Genomic DNA, 21,503 nt, shown 5'->3' on the forward strand with positions numbered 1-21,503 from the left:
GGGTCTGAGCTGCACAGGTCCACTTATATGCAAATGTTTCTGGATATAGTACTGTAAATGTATTTTCCTTATGATTTTAATATTTTCTTTTTTCTAGCTTACTTTATTATAAAAATATAGCATATAGGGGCGCCTGGGTGGCACAGTCATTAAGTGTCTGTCTTCCTTATTTATCCCCTACCGCATCCCTATGAGGTGTGTATATTATTAAAATTTTACAGATAAGGACACTGAAATTCATGGAGGTTAAATAACGTACTTGCTCAAAATTGTACTGTTACTAAGGAACAGTCTATACATGAGCCCAAGTTTTACCCCAAAACTCATGCCCTTATTTGACCTGACACATGAAAGTCTTCCAACACTGGAAAAGATTGGGGCAAATTCTCAGTCTAAAACCACACTTCAATTTAACACTCACACCACGCTAGGACATGTGAGGGATTAGAAATAAAGACACAGGCTTCGTCCTAAAGTAACAATTTAGTAAAAAATATTAAAGCAAAGATCTATAACACAGAACTTACCTGGAAGAGTAAAACAGAGAACCAAGAACCATGGGAGTCCTAAAATGTATAATGAAGTCTATTCTTGTTGGAAGCCACATACACTAAAGTCATCAGTAAGCAGGTCTACTCTTTCTTCATATTCAGGTTCAAATGTTCACCTTGCATAGTTAGCAAATTTCCCCTTTGGTGCTGAGGAAACCAAAATGAAAAGGAATAATGAAAACCGATCCAAGTAAACTTAATGGGAGATGGGCTCTCTGGGCCTACTGAAAGAAGTTGGGTCATTAATTAGAATGACAACTACAGTACCACATAAACTGCTTGACAGGTTTTTATACCATGCAGCTGTTCTTAGGAGTCCTAAAACAACAACAACAACAACAAAAAAAAACCATTCTATTTTACTTTATTGGTGCTTTGGCCTTGGCACTTTCTTGGTAAAGATTCAAGCTCAATAAAGTTTAACAAAATTTAATAAAGAGAAGAATGGGGCACCTGGTTGGCTCACAGTCGGTAGAACACGAGACTCTTGATCTTGGGTATGAGTTTAGCCTCACATTGGAGGGTAGACTGTACTTTAAAAAAAAAAAAACTTTAAAAAACTAAAGTAGAGAAGAAATAAATTACTAAGTGCCTATTAAAAGCATCACCATGTTGAATCAATTAAAAAATACTCAAATTCTCTAAATTTAATACAAATGTCAACATTTCTTTACAATTCTTAGCAACTAAATTTCATAAATATAATATTTAAAGTCCTTTTGGTACATTTACTCCCTTTGATGAAGGCAACAAACTGCTAATTTCATTCATTTTTGAAGCAATTATCAAGATGGCATTTGTAAATTCCAATAGTGTTTTAATCTGTGACTGTATGGAACCCTGTAGTAAGTGATAAAAAGTACCCCTTTCAAAGACTAATCATGAATGAATGAAGAATAACCTTCAACTGAGTCCTGATTATTCACATACATACATACATACATACATACATAAATAAATAAAATCTTTTTGTTTTATGCCAAATTTAGTACAGATGTTCATAATAGTGGAAGATACCCTAGGCTTGAAATTAAAAAATACATGTCTCTGTGACTTGCTTCTTAGGCATATTTACTTCAGCTTTCTGAGCCTGTTTTCTTAACTATTTAAATGGAGGAGATAGTAAGACCCGTGTCAGGATTACAAAAGTAACATGGGAACACAAATGGAAGTGCCGGACATACCTCAGATTTCTTGAGATTGTCAAACCAGAGACGGTATCTCTGATGCAAATCAGATATCCAAAGCTCAAACTCTGACTCTGTGGAGCAGGGGATTCAATAAGAATACAGGTAATTTTTGTTTGTTTTTATGATAAACACTGATTACAGAAACTTAAGTCAACTAGAGATAAAGGAGAAGCAGTAGCAGCAACAGTAGTGGGGAGAAGGGACCCGAGTAAGGAAGGTTAGAGAAGGCTTTTGTCATTGTCTGGTCTAAACTGAATACCCAGAAACGGAAAAGAAAGCCCAAGGAGATTCTGTTATGTGGGGACCAGGGAAATTATGAAGAATGACCCTACTAACAGGGCAATATGGCCTTAGCAGACCAAATGATACCTCTTTGGTGAACAGAGGATGAGAGAACCTCCTAAGTAATTTGGCGCTCTGCACAAGGAAAAATTTGGGTCTAGAATTGAGGAAAAAAACAAAAAGGCAATGAAAAGAAATGGAGCAGGGATATAGGAGTAAACTAATTGGTAAGTGAAACTTACATAATGTCTAATTGAGTCTAATTTTATTAAACAGAACAGAAACCATGATCATCTAACAAATGAGTGGCACCAACCTACTAGAAAAATACTATTGGTTAAAACTGGTAATAAACCAAGGGCAACAAAAATGACATTTTTCTGACCATGTCCAGAAAAGGATAAGAGAGAGAATGCTTGAAGCAGGTGTTTGACAAGGCAGAAAAAAATCACTGAATTGCAAAGGTAAAATGAATACTATATGGAAAATTTAGGATTAAGTTGGGTATAGAGTTTACAAAGAAAACCTAGCTCTCTAAAACTTAAAGTTCTTCAGGCCTAGAAAAAATTATACTTAAGCAAGTAAAACCTGCAAGTATGAACTGCATCAAGAGTCAGCAGGTCTGTTTAATAATAATTTGGAGCCATTTATGTAAAATTTTTGTTTAGATGGCTAAAAATACCATTCATTTTCACAGGTCTTGCCATATCCATAGCCCTGTCAACTCCAGAGAATGCAGAAGTATTTAGCTCCCAAACCTTCACGTGACAGCTGCCGAAGAGCAAAACATTACTGATAACTGGACTGAGATGTCTGAGATCATTTGTTTCTAGACACTTTATGTCAGTCACAATTTTTTTTGTTATTTTTTTTAAAGCACCATACTGTTGTAGGAAAAGAAATTAAGCACATACAGATTACACAATGATTTCTTCCAAAAGTGTATCTTAAGCTCACTGAGAAAAGAATAAGATCAGTTAACCTGAATGTAGTAAACAAGAATGGTGCATTAAGAATAGTTTCCCACTAAGCGACGTAAGTCAGAGAAAGACAAATACCATTATGATTTCACTCATGTGGAATTTAAGAAACAAAACAAACAAGGAAAGGGGGGGGAGAGAAATCAAGAAAAAGACTCAATTATAGAGAAGAAACTGATGGCTGCCAGAGGGGAGGGGGTAAGGGGATGGGTTAAACGGGTGAAAGGGATTAAGGAGTGCGCTTGCTAAGATGAGTACCGGCTGACGTATGAAACTGTTGAATCACTATATTGTAGACCTGAAACTAATATAATACTGTATGTTAATTAACTGGAATTAAAATAAAAACTTAAAAAGCCAAAAATGTTTTCCACTGAAAGCAGTATTTTAAGCAAATAACTAAAATCAAGAAATGGTGCTTCAGTTACCTTCAAGAACTGCACTGGTTGAATAGGAAAAATTATGTTCATAAGCATGGACTTGGTTAGGCTTCTTAGTTACCATTCTCCAAGAAAAAAAGGTCTTAGAAATTCAGTGGCTTTTTTTTTTTTTTTTTTTTGGAGCTTCAGGACAATGCTTACTCTGACAATTTGATAACTTTAATGATTTCCCAACCTTCTATTAGCCCACACAACACAGAACTTTATTTTTATATTTTGGTGAAAACAAGAAATACAGCAGAGTGACAGACTTTATTTTTCCTTTGAGCACACAGAAGAAGACTAAAGTACTGAACGATCCTTGTTTAGTTTGACAGAGCAATTCTGTAAGTACTTACACTGGTTAGGAACATAAAATGTCAAGTACAACATTACTATTAGGGCAAGAAATATCAAGACAATAGAGTTATGTTTTTCTTTTTGAGATTACTTTCACAAGACACAGCAACAATTTGCAAAATTTCAAGAATCACACTCAAAATTATATTTCTAAGAATAGAACTATATATGAAGACAGACCAGAACAAGCTGATATATTAATGAATATTCACAGGTTTCATAGTGCACAGAAACAAGTTTGATATTTTTGCACACATTCTCAATTACAAGCAAAAAGCAGGCCTGTAAATGTCAATTTTGCCAGCAAGCAAAAATAGAGAAAGGAATTAATAGGATTTAACTGAAATACAGTGAAATAAGGAGCATATACCATTAATCTTCCACAAAGAAAAAATCACTCCTATAATAATAGAGAGAAAACATACAGACTTGCATTTTTGTGTACAAAAATCTACCGGTGAATTCAAGAGAATTAGGGAAAACTACTCCAAGCATCCTCTTTAAACATCAACCACTCTGATTTTCCCACCTCTCCTGGGAAAAGCTTCAGGGACCCCTCCCCACCATCCCCAACCCTGCGGGGTCCCACTCTTTCCTGTGCCTTTCTAAGACTACCACACAGCAGGTTCATTTCTCTTTCTGGGCTTTCAGGTTCCTCGGTCTAGAGCACCCTCCCCACTTGCCGTGCCCAGACCTCCCAAACACACTCAGAGCATAGGGCAAGGCCTTCAAGAAAAAGAAAGGCAGATAGTCATTACTATCACTATTTCCACCCAGGTAAGACAGCCCTGACAGCACAGCTCTCCCACCTACTGGAACCTGTCCTGGAAATGCAGACAGATAGCACATATCCCCATACCCCCCCAGGAGGGAAGCTTGGCATCTCCCACAATGTAGACTGCAGCCTGCTCCCTCATTTTTTGGCACAGAAGCAGGGAAGGAAATATGAGGGATGAGAGCCAGGAAGGCCAGGCAATAGGATGGAGGCCCCTGGGACATCAAAGCAGTAACAAAAGAGAGGACAGAGGTGACCCTCAAAATGCTGCCCTGGGGTTATTTCTAAGTGATCCAAGGCCACACACACACCCCCAAATTTCCATGTTTAAAAAAGTTGAGTGAGGCTAAGTTTTGGTTGCTTTAGACCACAACCTGCTCTGGGTCTGCCTTAAATCCATCACTGTGCGGCCCCCTGTCTTTCACCTCTGCTTCTCAAACTTAACAAGAAACACACAGGTTTTGGTAAATGGACAGGGGAAAAGGGTGGGGCTGCCAAAGTTGGCCCAAAAGAGCACTGCTCATAACTAAACCTACAGGTCTCCCTTGGAAACTTTCAGACCCTACTAAAAAGGAAATAGGTGGGGAGGCATGAGGGCAGAAGAGCACAGTAAGAGATCTGCAGTCTATTGTACAGTACCTTTCTCTCTCTGGACACAATCAAGGTGAGAGCAAATTAAACAAAAAGCCTGCTTTGTCAGTTTGGTTTTCTGTTTCTGAGTTGTAACTGTTTCAGGAGAGGGAGGGAGAGAGAAGTGGAGGAGAGAACAAGGTGGTAGGGGGAGGGGAGAGAGAGAGAAAGATATACAGAACAGGCCCCACAGACCAGAAGCACCTCTCCCTCAGTACCCCCACCCTGGCAACTTTTTCCTATCATTCTGAGAATGAGTGCAAGAGTTAGGAGGGGGGATGCCTAACAACGCTGCCCAGATTAAGGGTGGTTTGTTGGCTATGGCTCAGAAAGCCTAACTGCTGAAAATGAACCATTACCAGCCTTGCTTTGGGCACTATCACATATGACTGCCCAACCTGCCCAACAGCCAGTTGGGTTTATAGGTAACCATCTGATAGGGTAGGGAGGTTGAGAGGGAGTTCCCATGTGCTGCCTGGGAGCTTAAGTCCACAGACAGCTGCTGAGGAAGCAGGCAGTGATGCCTATGCAAAGCACATCCAGAAGGCTGAGAGCAGGTTTGGGTGGGCCATAGCACAGGCCATCATACTCACCAGTACCTGTTCACACAGCAGAGTGCCCAAAGGCAAAAGAAGACTAATGCAGTAACACTGAACACCTCTCCTCTGTTACCTCATTCATGTCTAGTAGCCACCCACCAGCCAACTTATTCTGCCAGATAACCAGGTGGGTGGATGGCACAGGCCACGGAGGCAGCTGGGAAGCAGTCAGTGGTAGCCAGAGTGTCCGGTTTGGGTTGATGGCTGGCATCATCTAGATCGGCTTCATCTTGCAGTGGTGAAATTCAAAGAACTTGACATACAGTACATGAGTATCAGGAGGACAGTCGGCATAAAGTATGAAGCCCAGCTAGTTATTTGCAAAGGTATTTCAAGCTTCTTTGTGGTAAACAATTAAAAAACTGGGAGAAGGCCATGGTCATAGACAGGGCCCAAGGCATGCAAAGGAAGGCAGTGCTTATCTATCTACGGCATCATGTGCTTGGCATAGAAGCAGTGCAAGGCCATGCACCTGGAACATGTAACAGGATACAGAAGAACATGAAAGTCCAGAGGAAGAACACAAGCATGTAAGAGTCAACCTTGCAACTGATAGTTGAAGATTTAGAAGAACCAAAGAATAAAATACTCCAGTGTGAAGAGAAAGCAGAGAGAAGATTGCATGCTGTTGGCTAAGCATAGTTTCAAGGGGAGGTGGTGAGGAGACTTGTGCATGAGCTTCTCACAAGGTCATCAGTTAGCCAGACTGGAACCTGAAGGACCTGGGGCTCTCCACTGGCTGCCTTGCTGGGTCTCGAATTCCCCTGCGAGGCCCTTCACCCATCAGGTAGTATTGTAGGGGATTGGGCCACAGTTCTGCTTTGATAATCTCAGCAATCCTGTCGAATTCTAGGAGGCTGTGGTCTGAGAACCAGTTAAAGAAACTGGGGATGGTGTTTCCTTCCCGGTTCCTGTGGATATGGGACTGGGGGTCTTGGCCCCTGTGCCAGCGGATTGGAGTGGAAAGAGACACCACCCTGCCAGAGGATCTGCGCTCATATTCTTTGACGAGCCCCTCATTTCGGAAGTAGGGGTTGCTCTGAAAGATGAACTTAAATTTGCAGCCTGCTCTGGGGTGTTTGAGCTCCTCCACCTCCAAATTGATCATGTACCTCATCATGTCTTCATCTTGGCCACTGATCATAGGTGACAGCTGGGGGTGGTTTCGAAAGGCAGTGACCCAGAAACCTGGGATATTTTGGATAATGAAACTTCTGCGCTGCATATGAAGCCTTCGCATGCGGCCAAACTTGCGCTCCAGCTGAAGGAAAGCCCTGTCAGCTTGGGCATTTACATTTGACAGCTCCTGATCGATGGCCTCCAGCGAATCCATGCAGTTATTGATCTTCGGGGCCTTGCCCCGTGTCTCCTCTTTCACTCCTCCTACCACCTTTTTATCCTTCTGCATCACCTTTTCTTCCACCACCTCCTCTGCTCCTCCCTCCTTTTCCGCAGCCGCTGAAACGGCGCACTTTTTTGTCGTCATTTCCTTCGCCTTCGCCCCAGGCATCATCTGAGACCCCAACCCCCCTGCGCCACAGGCTTCTAGAGCTTTCTCCCCAGCAGGGCCTTGCGGCTCTCTACGCTGACAGCCATTTTCCTGGCTATTGTCCGTCGCCACCGCGGCGGAGGCTGAGGCACGGGCTGCTGCCAAGCCTTCCATGGGAAGCAGAACCTCTTTCTGGCCCGATCTAGTCGGTACTCGGCCGCGACTCCCAAAAACTCGAACACGGAGCACCGGGGCACAACTAGCGGGGTTCTGGGGTGCGCCTCCCTCCGCGGCGGCCTCCAAGCTGCCCTCACCTGTGTCCGCCATCACCGGCGTCGCCTCGGTTTCCTCGCCCTGGCACTGGCTTAGGTCCGGATGTCCCGGGGCATGGTCGGCAGTAGCTAAGCCGCAGTCTTTAGCGACAGGAAGACCGCTGCCCTCATCCAGGCTGCTCATTTTGGTAGAAGGCAGACCTGCAGGAGGAGAGCGTCCCTCGTCCTCCGCAGAAGCCGCGCTCCGCCCCAATCCGCCCCTCTTTTCCTCTCTTGGGGGGATGCTGCTATGGCAACCGGTGACATCACGGCAGCGGCGTCGTCACATCGCGCGAGAATTCGCTGAGCCTTGAGATTACGACAGTCAAAGTGTATGCCTTTGTCTTTGTGTGGTAAGATGGGAATGTTGTTGGTCTGGGAAAGATTTCCTTTCCGTGACTGGGTGCAGACCAAATTCAAACATGTGAGATTGTGTTAATGTGCATTTCTAAGGCTCTGAATGAATTTCTAAGCCACCTATGCTGTTAATTTTCTTTTAAAATAATTACTTAAAAGGTAAGAAAGGTTAAGTAATTGTTCAAGTCCATCAGCTCATAGGGCCTTTCGTTGATGGTTAGGTGGATTCAGCAATTCACATGCCTGCTTATTTAAATGTACAGATTCATGACTATTACCAAAGAATTGAGATGAGCAGAGTTTCATCTTTTAGAGAAGTGTCGATTTAAAAACTTAGGAGCAGTGGAAACGGAAGTTTCTCTCATCCTAACAAGATATAATGAAGAATTATTTCACGTGTTTATGTATGTTGCCAACACCTATGAAGCGACTGGACAATAGTTCCTCTTCGCTTTTAACTAATATAAGTAACAAATGTATTTTCCTTACTTAGAGTTGACCCACACATGCGTGAGCACACAAATTTAGCCTTTAAGCATTGCTGGAAAAGACATGATCTCAGATTTTATTTTCCAAAATTGCACATATATGTTGTTTATCCTCAGGTTATAATCCTAATCTAAGAGGAGTTCTTGCTTTATAATGCCTGTGGGCATGAAGCCCGCAAATATTTGCCAAAATCTGCCCCTGTAATAATTTACTGCAGGGCGGAAGCAATAACTGTTTGCAGGCACTGAAACTATTAATTGTCCAAATTAAAATATTTAAAGTAACATTTAAAATGTTAATGTTAAAATATTTACTTAAAATTTGTCTTTTCAAGTGAGCTCATACAATTCATCTAACAGGTGATGTCAGTACTGTTCTATGTGTTGTTTGCTGGAGTATGGAAATACTGGTGTTGATCCTTAGATAAATGCAAGAATGAAGGAAAACTTAAATTTTGCATATGTTTGTTTTACATCTTAAATTCATATTAGAAAAATGTTTATGATTATAACTCTTTGTAATAGAAACAGAGCACCCCAGATTATGGTCACTTTTAAATTAGGACTCAGAAGAAGACCCAGTGAAAAGTAAGGATGTGGGTGAAACAGATTTACAAAAAAAAAGTAGCAGGTATATTGAGGGAAGTAGTGCAGACCCTGTGCAATTAAGAATGAGTTGCTGATAGAAAAACACTGACAGACATTACAGAGAAACAGCCTCTCATGCAGCTTCATAGTTTAGCTCACAAAGGTTTACTAGAGAATTTATAAACAATTAAGGTATTTTTGTACCCCTGGTCAGCCTACTCAAAGACGCTGGCTAATCAGATAACCCTGAGAAACTGTGCAAACAAGATTCACTCTTCTCAGACTACAATTACTTTTCTCTCCTTTTTTCCCCCTCTTTTAATAAATCCTATTTTGCCTCCGTGGCGTGAAATCAATCTACAGATTTATCCTCTTTGTAAGTAAGTAAACAATGTGCTATAATTGACTTTATGACTTTGGGTTATTCTTTGACACTACTCTGCCTTGTTTCATTTCTTAAGGAATCTTTGCACTGTGGAAGGATTAATTCTCTAGGATTTTAACATGAACCAAGAAGCAGAGAAACAGCAAATGTTGAATGAAAGTTCCTTTGCTGTACAAGAAAGAAAGAATTTGCTATTTGCAACAGAAAATTAGAAAATTACATAAGACTGCTATTACCTGTGAACCTTTTTTCTTGTTGCGTATACCAAACTTTTTAAAAGATTTTTCTCTACTACTTGACACATCCCCATCCCTAGCTTTGATTGTTCCTGTCAATGGAATCATTTTCCACTAATAATAACCTGTCTATTCTTGCAACTCCATTCAGGCCTACCTCATGTAGATTGCATTAGGCATTTTAATGCATTTAATATCATAAACAAGGACCCAGGATTCACAGAGAAGTTAACTCACTCATGGTGAGATATTAATTGCAAAACTGCTTCCTCCCATCTCCTATGCATAACCTTCCCTTATCATCTTACCGTTCTGATAGTCCTCCGAATTTCTGTAGCTCTATGACCTTCGCCATGCAAATTAGAACTTATTTTCTATCTTTAACTTTCTTGGTTGTTTTATGCAGATCAGTCTCCTCATCAGCTAGACAGAGATGGCCACATAGTGGCTTTTTCCTTGGCATCGACTACAATATAGCCCAGGGACTATCTCATTGAAGATTGTAATGAATTTTATTATTTGACTTAAATGAAAACTTTTAAATGTTTTACCAAAATGAATAATATGACTATGCTAGTATTTCATTTTGAGTTGAGTGGATATATATTATAGGTATGAATCATTTTATTTGCATATTCAAATATAGGATTTTGGGTACACAACAAAACCTGTTCTGTTGGCAATTGGCAGTATGCCTCACCACAAAGAAGAAGATGTATCAGTAAAATGATCATATGGAAAAATATGCCATGAAAATCTAGAAGGTTATTTTCATTTGCCAAGGACTAGGACTTTAACAAAAGTTCAAACATAAATTAATACAATCAAACAGGAATGACTTTACTAAAGTATATAGTAAATACTGGAAAATTTAGGAAATATCCCCTTATTAATCTTTTTTTTTTAAGATTTTATTTATTTATTTGACAGAGATAGAGACAGCCAGCGAGAGAGGAACACAAGCAAGGGGAGTGGGAGAGGAAGAAGCAGGCTCACAGTGGAGGAGCCCGATGTGGGGCTCGATCCCATAATGCCGGGACCACGCCCTGAGCCGAAGGCAGACGCTCAACCGCTGTGCCACCCAGGCGCCCCCACTTATTAATCTTGAACAAGTTTGTTTTTTCAGAATGATAGGGCTTCTGGTTATATATTCATTATAGTCTATATTTTATTAAGTGTCTTCTAAATGTGTTATCTCATTTAATCCTCAGAACAACCCTGTGAGGTAACAGTATTATGACCTCCATTTTACATTACCTCAGAAGGAACTCAAGCACAGAGGAACTGAGTGGTTTATACACAGTCAAGCAGCAACAATAGACCCATAATCTGAACCCAGGTAATCTGACTTAAGAACTACACACTCTTTCATTATATTGTCTGCAATTCTACACAACATATAAAATGCAAAAGCGCTTTCTTAGAAATAAGACCACATGACCATCCCAATATAATGTTAAATCTTATCATCCTATTCCCCTCTGCCCATCCAGAAAGATATTAACAGAGGCACCTGGGTGGCTCAGTCATTAAGCATCTGCCTTCGGCTCAGGTCATGATCGCAGGGTCCTGGGATCAAGCCCTGCGTCAGGCTCCCTGCTCAGCGGGAAGCCTGCTTCTCCCTCTCCCACTCCCCCTGCTGGTGTTCCCTCTCTCACTGTGTCTCTCTCTGTCCAATAAATAAAATCTTAAAAAAAAAAAAAAAAGCAAGAAAGAAAGAAACTAACAGTTGTTGGGGAAGTACCCAATTACGAAAAGGAGAAACAGGAATTCATGATCCTGGATTCAGTGCCATAAGTCAACAGTTCTCAATCCATCAGATGTAATATTCCCTTTGTTCATTTGTTATTTCTTTACTGATATTGTGTAGACCCACTCTTATTAGAGGAGGGCAAAAGACATGGGCCACTTTTCCGTCTCTGCCTTCATGAGCAATGGAAATTTGGGCAAGTAGTTGAACTTTTTTAATCTCAATTTCCACATTCTATAAAATGGGAATCATAAGGGGCACCTGGCTGGCGCAGTCAGTGGAGCATGCAATTTTGATCTCAGGGTTGTAAGTTTGAGCCCTATATTGGGCACAGCCTACTTAAAAAAAAAAAAAAAAAAAAGAAATAGTAAGATCACCCAACCTGTCTTTATCCACTTCTCAGAGTAATGGGTCAATATTGTAACATAGGTGAACCTTCTTTGTAAGTTGCTTTCCTGATGTTGCTTTCCTCCTTCCTCGCTCCCATCTCCATCTTTCTTTTTTTCCTTCTTTTCTTTAGCAGTTATTTCATGGACCATTACAGCCAAAAGATACTGAATTTTCAAACTATTTCCCCTAAATGACCCTTAACATATGGAAGGAGTTATGTCCCTGTTACTGAGTCACCTCTCCAGGGCTCCAAAGCCCTGAATTAAGTTGAGCAGCAACAGAAGCATTCTATGGAAACGTTTCTCTTCCTCAGACAACACAAAGGCATCTTTAGCAGACAGACCCTGTGTGTCCAGGGCCAGGCAAAATTGCCATTTCCAACAGAAAGCTGTCCTGCTTTTTGGGAAAACAATGGCTGAAGAACAGCTTCCTTCACATTTGAAGAAAATGCTGGTCTAATTGAATTTTTTGCAGGCAAGAGTCAAGGGTGGATCTGGCTTTGGTACCAATTCAGTGTGAAGTTGGACATAGTGGCCATGAAAATGCACCTCCCAGTCTTCCAAATACAAGGAGAGTAATTGTTCAAGAGCCTGAATGCTGCACCCTGAAATCTATAGCCTCCTTTGCACTCTGGCTATACCTCCTATGAGCTGCTCCAGCCAGTGACTATATGGCTAGGATACTAAAGCAAGACCATTCCTAGAAGATGTGGGACTTAGCTGACAGCTGACTCTGGCTGGCTTAAGGACTCCCTATTGGCCTTCCTGAATCTTCCTTGGATGGTGCAGGAGTCTAAGACACTTCCACCCAACTTTCTCTGCTCTCCTTTTCACTCAGAATCAGATTTGCTTTCTGGTCAAATGGCTCTTCCATCTTTTTTCTGGCTCCCGCCCCATTTCATTCACTCACACGGTCATTTTCCCTAATAAAATCTTTGCACATTTAATCCCACCTTGACTTCTGCTTTTCAGAGGATCCAGAATAACATAATTAACAGATTATTTAAACCTCTTAGTTTCCATTTTTATGTCTTGCAAATTGAGAGTCAGGGGACAGAGAGAAGAGCTAGAAGCAGGGAAAGACTCAGTGCAATAAGAAGGTCATGCCTGCACTAAATGACATCATGAAGTAGTTAGATGGCTATACTTTAGAGTCACTAGTTCCCTATATATTTTGGAGATTAACCTCTTCAGATATATGGTTTACAAATATTTTCTCCCATTCTGTAGTTTCCTTTTCATTTGATTGTTGATAAAATAAAAATTATAAGTATTAGAAAGTCTTGTGTCAGAGTTTGATTGGCAATTGTTTTCATTCTTAGTGTTAGATGATGATGTATCTTACAAGCAGTGTGGTGGCCATAGAGTTTAGAGGAGATGAAATAAGTTGCTTTCAAAAAATAACAGTGTTTAAAACAGTGGCGCAGGAAGGAGGGCCTGGCTGGCTCAGTTGGTAGAGCATATGACTCTTTTTAGTTTGTTTCAAGTTTTTATTTAAATTCTAGTTAGTTGGAACACTGGGTAGCTCATTTGGTTAAGCATTTGACTTCAGCTCAGGTCATGAACCCAGGGTCGTGGGATGGAGTCCTGTTTTGGGCTCCTTGCTCAGCAGGGTCCCTGCTTCTCCCTCTGCCTGCTGCTCCCCTGGCTTGTGTTCTCTATCTATCTATCTGACAAATAAATAAAATCCTTTTTAAAAAATTCTGGTTAGTTAAGATATAGTATAATATTGGTTTCAGGAGTAGAATTTAGTGATTCATCACTTACATATAGCACCCAGGAGCATGTGACTCTTGATCTCAGGGTCTTGAGTTTAAGCCCCACGTTGGGGGTAGAGTTTACTTAAAAAATAATTAAAAAAATAGCAGTGCAAAATGTTTCCATATGTAAAATGGTGCTAGGTTCTGGGCTTAAAGAATAAATAGATTTTTCATCTATTTATGTTTAGCACTGGATAATTACTTTATATGGGGCGCTGTCCCTCGCATTGCAGGATATCTAGCTTCCCTAATATCCCTAATGAATACCAGTAACACCTACATTCATTGCAATAAACAAAATAACTGGCAAATTTCCCAAACACGGCAGGGGGAAGTCCACATGTACATTGATAATCGTTTGTAAATGCTTGTGACTACGATACAGTATTCTCATTCCTAGCCACTAGAGGGAGGAAGTAGTCTGACTACAGCAGCACCTAGACTAGCATATACTAGACCCATCTCAACACAAACTCTGTACTGTGCTAGACAAGTTAGAGCTTGGTGAAGAGGATGACAAGTATTAAGTGCTGTTATAAGTAATCACCCAATTGACTCAAATCCCCAAAATTCACATTCTCTACATTTCACAGTGATATTGTCAGTTCTGTACCATTTCAGCAGCCAAATTCCAGAAGGGTATTAGAACATTCCGCGGTGCCTGAGTGGCTCAGTCGGTTAAGTGTCTGCCTTCAGCTCAGGTCATGATCTCAGGGTCCTGGGATCGAGTTCCACATCAGGTTCCCTGCTCAGTGGGGAGCCTGCTTCTCCCTCTCCTGCTCCGCCTGCTTGTGATCACTATCTCTCTGTCAAATAAATAAGATCTTAAAAAAAAAAAAATTGAACTACTTTAGCTAATTCTGTTCTTTTTTTTTAAAGACGTTATCTGAGAGAGGGCACACACGCATTTGCGCTCGCACACACACGAGGAGGGGGTAGAGGGAGAGGGGCAAGCAGACTCCCCACGGAGCAGAGAGCCCCACACAAGGCTCCATACCAGGACTCAGGGGATCATTACCTGAGCTGAAGGCAGACGTTTAACCTACTGAGCCACCCAGGCACCCTGCTAATTCTGTTCTTCTGAAGAAAAGTAAAACCAAGCAGTTTAATTTAGACAGCAAATATCAAGAACTGCATTTTTAAATACAGGAAATAGTTATAATCTGACAGAGCAAGATAAATACATCCCTTTTTAAAGCCATTCTTAGATTGGGAATAATGTTCAGGCTAATAAATATATACTTAATTAGGATTTTACATATGTTTTTGTGCCAAAATTATAGGTTGCTGCAATATGGGGGGATGTGCTCTAGCTTAAAATAAGAAACCCTACTTGAATACAGCCTGTGTTACTTACATCTAAGTTAATATGCTTTAATTTGCTAAACCTCTATTTCCCTATCACATGGGGATAGTGATACAAAGACTGTAGGAATATGAACATAAAATGAAAGCATACATGGAGATTCCTGATATTTTTAACAATCCTCTGAGAAGATTTTGAAGACAGAGATGTGTACTTGGAGCAGAATTAGATACCCAAGGCTTAAATTGTGACTGCATGGGGCAGAGAACTCAAATGTGATTAAGAATATAAGTAAATATCTTGTTTTGTTTTTATAATGAAAACCAAATTCAGGAAACTAAGAGATGAAGCAGGAATAGCAATAGGGTTTAGGGCAATGATCCCCAAACATTAGCATGCATTCTAGGAGTGCTGTTTAAAATACAGTTGCTAGACTCCACCTCAGAGTTTGATTCCACAGGGCAAGAGTGGGGTTCTCGAATTTGCATTTCTAACAAGATTCAGGTGAACCTCATGCTGCTGGCCTGGGGACCACCCTTTGCAATCTACTGCGTTGGGATAATGGAGAGTAGTAGGTTGAAGCTAAAGAGTCAGAGAGAAGGGTCCAAGTAAAGAAGGTTGAAGAATCGTCTTGTAGGCATCTGAATGTGCAGAGATGAAAAGGGAAACACAGGAAGATTGTTGGGTAAGTATGTCAGTACTACTTATAGGTCAGTATATCCTGAGCAGACTCAACATCTTCAGTGCTGAGAGAATAACAGAACCACTTAGTTTGTAAATTAAGGAAATCTCTAGAGAGATCAAATTTTCCCTGGAATTGAAGGAGAAAAGTAACAAAAGAAAAAAAGTAATTCCAAAATTGGGATTATAAATGAAATCATACAGCAATGACAAGAACTGGCAAATAACTCCTCATGCAAGTAGAGTCAGCAACTTTTTTTTTTTAAAGATTTTATTTGTTCACTTGAGAGAGAGAAGAGAGAGCAGGAGCAGAGAGGAGAGGCAGAGGGAAAAGCAGATTCCCTGCTGAGCAGGGAGCCCGACCCGACCCGGGGCTCAGTCCCAGGACCTGGAGATCACGACCTGAGCCCAAGGCAGATGCTTAACCATCTGAGCCACCCAGGCGCCCCAGAGTCAGCAACTTTTATTTAAGCACAGAAAAAAACCCAAAATAGTAGAAATGGGCAAATGCAATTCCAATTTTTGAATTCATGACAATATTTTTAAATCTGTTATTTATTGTTATAATTTACATACACTAAAATGCATGAATCTTAATTGTACAACTTGATAAGTTTCAACAAATGGATACATCCATGTTATCATCACCCAAATCAAGATACGGTGTGTTACTATCAACCCTGAAAGTTTGCTCATGTTTCTTCCCAGTTACTCTACCAACCCTAAGGCAACCATTCTTCGGATTTCTATCACCATAGGTAAGTTTCCCATGCTACTGAACTTCACATATGTGGAATTATATAGTATGTACTTTATTATTTATTTAGACAGAGAGCATGCACCATGAGGTGGGGGGGCAGAGGGAATTTTAAGCAGACTCCACACTGACCCCCAAGCCCAATGCAGGGCTCGATCTTACTACCCTGAGACCGTGACCTGAGCCGAAATCAAGAATCAAATGCTTAACCGACTGAGCCACGCAGGCGCCCCTAGTATGTACTCTATCTGGCATCCTTCACTTAAAAATGTTTTTGAGATGCATCCATGTTGTTGCGTGATCAGTAGTTTGTTCCCTCTTGTTGCTGAGTCATGTTCCATTGTATGAATACACCATCATTTATTCATTCACCTTTGGTGGACATTGGTTTGAGTCTAGCTTTGAACTGTCATGAATTTTTTAAAAATCTCAACAACAAAAAACCCTTATGAACATTCTTGTGCCCTATGTAAATTATACTTTAATAAAGAAAACAATGACAAATTCCAAAAACAAAAGAAAATCTATTTTTAGGTAGACCTTTGGTCACTTAAATGAGCAAAGAGAGAGGGCTACTGCACAACCAACAGTGAGGTGGTAGGGATTAAATATTTATCACTCAATGTTAGCCCTATCAATGTGATCAAGAAAATGCAAATGGATTCAAACTGGATATGTATATGGACTAGAAAGCAAGTGGAGAACACACTCATTTTCCAATACTAAGCTGCCATAAATTCTGGAATCAGTTTGAAGCTTAAAGAAATGAAGACTTGGAAATGAAGTTACTATCTCAGAAGACACTCAAAGGCTTACAAGTATGAATCAGTTGCTGTGACTGATTCTGCAATGCAAACCTCTGCTCGATTAGTGGACCTCAGCCTTAAGAAATGTGGCTGAAATCAAGCCCTTAATAAGACCCGTATTTCTAGAATTTTGTAGAGAAGTACATAAATCTTAAAATAAGTTTCTGTGTATGTGTTCAATTTGGGGCAATGTCCCAACTGGGTCTATCTAGAGCTGTAGGAAATAATCCAACATCACTGATAACTCTTCACAATAATATGTGCGTCCTACTTACCTCCTAAAGTCTCCAATTATAGAATCATCTTTTAAGTAGTATTATTATTACCTTGATGGAAGTTGATCTATATTTTCTATTTTTGGTGACTGATAAAAATAAGCTATATTAACAGTTTAAATATTTCTCCAACTTTTTGTTTTGAAAAATTTCAAACCACAGTGGAAATATTAAAATATTAATACCGCCATTAAAAAAAAAAAAAACAGTGACCAACAAGGTAAAAAGATCACTAAGAAGTCATTTCCTTTTTTTGACAAGGGAACTTGAAAGACAAAAGTACGTCAGGTATTATGGACTGCATCTGGGAGGAATTGGCACACTTTCTAATTCCTCAGCCTGGAGGGGGCATCATTCCCTAATTTCTAAAGAGGTACCAAGTTTGTTTGCAGATGCCCTAGGACAAAGTTAAACTGGGGATTGGGGTGAGGAGAATAGGTGGATCCATAGTTTGTAGAAAGATCCTAAAGATGCTGTGTCACTCTGAAAGGAAGCTTCCGGGGAGAACTTGAAAAATGACCTGGCTATAGACTAGATTTGCAAATGACATGAAATTAGGAGGTAAAATTACTCATTAGGAATAATTAATGATCCTCCAAATACAAACAGGTTAAAAGAATTAACCTAATTTAATAAAAATTAATATAGATACACAAAGTGTTGGACACAAACTTCAGTGAAGTATAATATGAAGACACCTAACTCAGTAGCACATGAATATTTTAAAAGTATTTACTTTGGTAAATTTCAATCTTATTAGGAGTGAAAAGGGTAATATTGCTGCTCCAAAAGCTAATGTTCTCCCAAGATCCATTTAAAGAAATATACTATGTAAAATATAGACGCTAAGAATCTCATTCTATTTTGTTATCTGGATGTTACTTTGTTCAGTTCAGGGGAACTGACTTTAGGGAAAACACTGGCATAATAAATCTTTATTAGCATACACAATGGATAAGGAACATTGAATTTATATATAGCCAGGTTGATGGTGGTGGAGGGGGTGGAGAGCTACTGAAGAGAAGCAGGGATGATGATCTTCAAGTACTTATCTCTTTTGTGGACTCAGGCTAATTACATTCTGCAAGACTACAGGGGTCAAAACATGGAGATGTGCTGAGAGCCTACTATATATGACAGTTCCTTTGCAATAGCTGGATGTTACAAGGCCGTGTGTTTCTGAGTAAATTTAACAAAAGTGGGAAAGGAATGAATATTCCCTCACTTGAGGAGTCCAAGGAAAGGTTATCCATGATCCTCAAATCTGTCTGCACCTTTGTATCTAATTTAACTAGTTTGAGGGGAGAGCCTAGGTATCAGAATTTTTTCAAAGCTCCCCAGCTATTTTTTTTTTTTAAGATTGTATTTATTTATGAGAGAGAAAGAGAGACATAGGGGCAGGGGGAAGAGAAGAGGGAGAGGGACAAGTAGACTCTGCTGAGCGTGGAGCCTGAGGCAGGGCCTGATCTCAGGACCCTGAGATAATGATCTGAGCTGAAACCAAGAGTCGGATGCTTAACCAACTAAGTCACCCAGGTGCCCCACTCCCCAACCATTTATAACGGGCAGTTGGGTTTGAGAAATATTAGGCTACGTAGCTGTCTGGATGCAAATCAAATGTGAAATTAAAATGAAGAGGAAGGTAGGGGCGCCTGGGTGGCACAGCGGTTAGGCGTCTGCCTTCGGCTCAGGGCGTGATCCTGGCGTTGTGGGATCGAGCCCCACATCGGGCTCTTCAGCTATGGGCCTGCTTCTTCCTCTCCCACTCCCCCTGCTTGTGTTCCCTCTCTCTCTGGCTGTCTCTATCTCTGTCGAATAAATAAAAAAAAAAAAATGAAGAGGAAGGTAAATGGAAATTAATATTATATATATGCCAAGCATTGTGCTTAGCATTTTCACATTCTAACCTGTATTAACTATGTTAATACCTGAAATCTTTTAACACAGTACCTGGCACATAGTAAGCTCCCAAATGTATGCTTTCTACAATCTTATAATGGCATTCTCTAAATACATCCTGGGAGAATATTAGCTTATAATACAGGTATTATCATCCCTGCATTATGGACAAGGAAACCAAGGCTCAGAAAAGGCATTTATTTTGGCTAATGCGATAGCTAGTAGATTGTAAAACTGTGATTTATTCCCAGTTTAAAGCTAGTGTGTCCAGGTACCTGGCTGGCTCAGTCAATACAGTATGTGACTTTTGATCTCCGAGTTTTAAGTTTGAGCCCCATGCTGGGTGCAGAAATTACTTAATACAATCTTTGAATAAACAAGTAAATAAAATAAAGCTAGTATGTCTTCTGTCTCTTCAGGCCACTTATTAGACATCTGGGTATTTACAAAAATTAGCAGCTTACTTAAGCGGCCCTTTTTATTTTTAATAGAACCATTTCTTCCTGACCTATTCTCAAAAAAAAATTATATTAAATACAAATCCTGAAAAAGTGAAGCCAAAGAGTAGACGTTTTCCTAATGTGGCCTGACAGAAACTCTTCTGTAGTCTTGAGAACCCCAGAGGCCAAAGGAAATGTATTAAAGTGGCCCTTCAGAGCTGAAACAAAGCACTTCAAGCAAACATGGAGAAAGTACTGCTCACAAATGAAATACCTCCCCTATATATAGTGAATGGATAAATATATCTGTCACATTCATAGTCTAGGACTTCAATAATATATTGAGGGAGGGGAAGTTAGCCCTGAAAGGACAGTCCTGATCATCTCTGACACCTTCTTTTTGCCACATTTCCTGAGTTTTCTTATGCACGTGACTGGTTTGAGTAGGTGAATTTGCTGGAGAAGAGGAAACATTCAAAGAAAGATACCCCTTCAATGAGACAGTGAGTTCCTCAAGAGAAAGGACAACCTTCACTTTACTATCCGATATTATAATCCTTAATAACCAATACAAAATAATAATTGCTGCAAGACTGCACTGCAAGGCTACACTACTTTTCAAAAATAAAATATGCTCCAAGTGGTGAGCATTGAATTGACTTGATGCAATGCTAGATTCAGATTCTTTTTTTCTGTTGCTTGGCCAATTGTTAAAATTTAGAGCCTATGTTAACATACACAAAATGGTATATTTGATAACTGAAATTTTCTTTTCTGAGCTTCCCGTACTTCTGTAAACCAAAAATACAGAACATTTTATTCTAGAAAAATGTGAAATTACAGGTCCTAAATATTGTTAAGGGACTCCTTTAGATAACCAATATAATAACTACCAATGCCAATCTGACACCCAGATGTACCCTACTTATATCCAGAAACATAATTTTACACATTGTTTTGCAAAGTACAGAATATATCCTTTTTTTAAAAGATATTATTTATTTGTCACAGAGAGAGCACAAGCAGGGGGAGCCACAGGCAGAGGGAGACGCAGGGTCCCCACTGAGCAAGGAGCCCTTAACGGATCCGACGACCCTGGGATCATGACCTGAGCCAAAGGCAGACACTTAACCAACTGAGCCACCAAGCATCAAAGAACTGAGTATGTCTTAGGTACTCAAGGAAAAGTTAATAGAAGACATTTGCTTTAAGAAAGGCTTTGTAAATTTTTTTATCTCAATTTTACAAATGCCTTAAAAACCATCTTCTTCCTGTTACTTCATCAAGTCTTTCTGGGTACTAGGATGTTTTGTTTTTTCCATTCTGGAGTTATTTACTTTGTCATTCAATATTTACCTAATAACAACTATGTGCAAGCAGTGAGAGATATAAAAGTTACCCCATCATCTCTGCTTTCACAAAGCTTCCAAACTAGGGAGAAAGGGAAAGGGTAAAAAACCCGTGAAAATGTATTTGAATTTTACTGTATCACTGTGTCCTTTGTTTGCTTAGCAGTTTTCCCCAATTCTTTAACAATAAAGGAAATAACTTTATCTTTTTATTGTAATCTTCCCAAGGCCTGACAAAATGCCTTAATAAATATTTGTGGAATTCGCTGTTAACTAACTCTATGTTATTTTCTAGAACAGAAGTCCCTGGTAAGTACACCAAGTACTTGAGAAGACATTTCATCAGCCCTAAGGAGAACAGAAAACTGTAAGGCAGAAGAGTTACCGCTCAGGCCTTGAAAAATTTGACACAAATAGAAGGTGGGGAGGTTTGAAGAAAAGAATGAATAAG

At 39.9% G+C, this 21,503-nt stretch overlaps 1 protein-coding gene and 1 long non-coding RNA gene across 9 annotated transcripts in view; one reads left to right on the forward strand and one right to left on the reverse strand.

Moving 5' to 3' along the window:
- TSPYL4 (TSPY like 4) overlaps positions 1 to 7,851 on the reverse strand; it is a 37,045-nt gene extending 29,194 nt beyond the window's left edge. For 5 of the 8 annotated variants that reach the window (XM_034669028.1, XM_019804719.2, XM_034669022.1 and 2 more), the window contains exons 1-3: positions 5,781 to 7,851; positions 1,736 to 1,812; positions 528 to 698 (exon numbers count right to left, since the gene is read on the reverse strand). In XM_034669028.1, the coding sequence (XP_034524919.1) occupies positions 6,484 to 7,731 (1,248 nt within the window). In that variant the 5' untranslated portion in view covers positions 7,732 to 7,851 and the 3' untranslated portion in view covers positions 528 to 698; positions 1,736 to 1,812; positions 5,781 to 6,483. Of the gene's footprint in view, positions 1 to 527; positions 699 to 1,004; positions 1,813 to 5,780 lie in introns of all 8 variants that reach the window. The other 3 variants (XM_034669027.1, XM_034669026.1, XM_034669023.1) reach the window with 3 other exon arrangements.
- A 129-nt stretch (positions 7,852 to 7,980) lies between these two features.
- On the forward strand, positions 7,981 to 21,457 carry LOC117803972. Its single transcript, XR_004628107.1, has 4 exons — positions 7,981 to 8,102; positions 10,852 to 10,979; positions 16,235 to 16,284; positions 21,348 to 21,457. It is a non-coding gene; the product is annotated as an uncharacterized LOC117803972 (long non-coding RNA).
- Positions 21,458 to 21,503: the final 46 nt, after the last annotated feature.

Source organism: Ailuropoda melanoleuca, chromosome 10, assembly GCF_002007445.2.
Source record: "Ailuropoda melanoleuca isolate Jingjing chromosome 10, ASM200744v2, whole genome shotgun sequence".
NCBI classification, from domain to species: domain Eukaryota; kingdom Metazoa; phylum Chordata; class Mammalia; order Carnivora; family Ursidae; genus Ailuropoda; species Ailuropoda melanoleuca.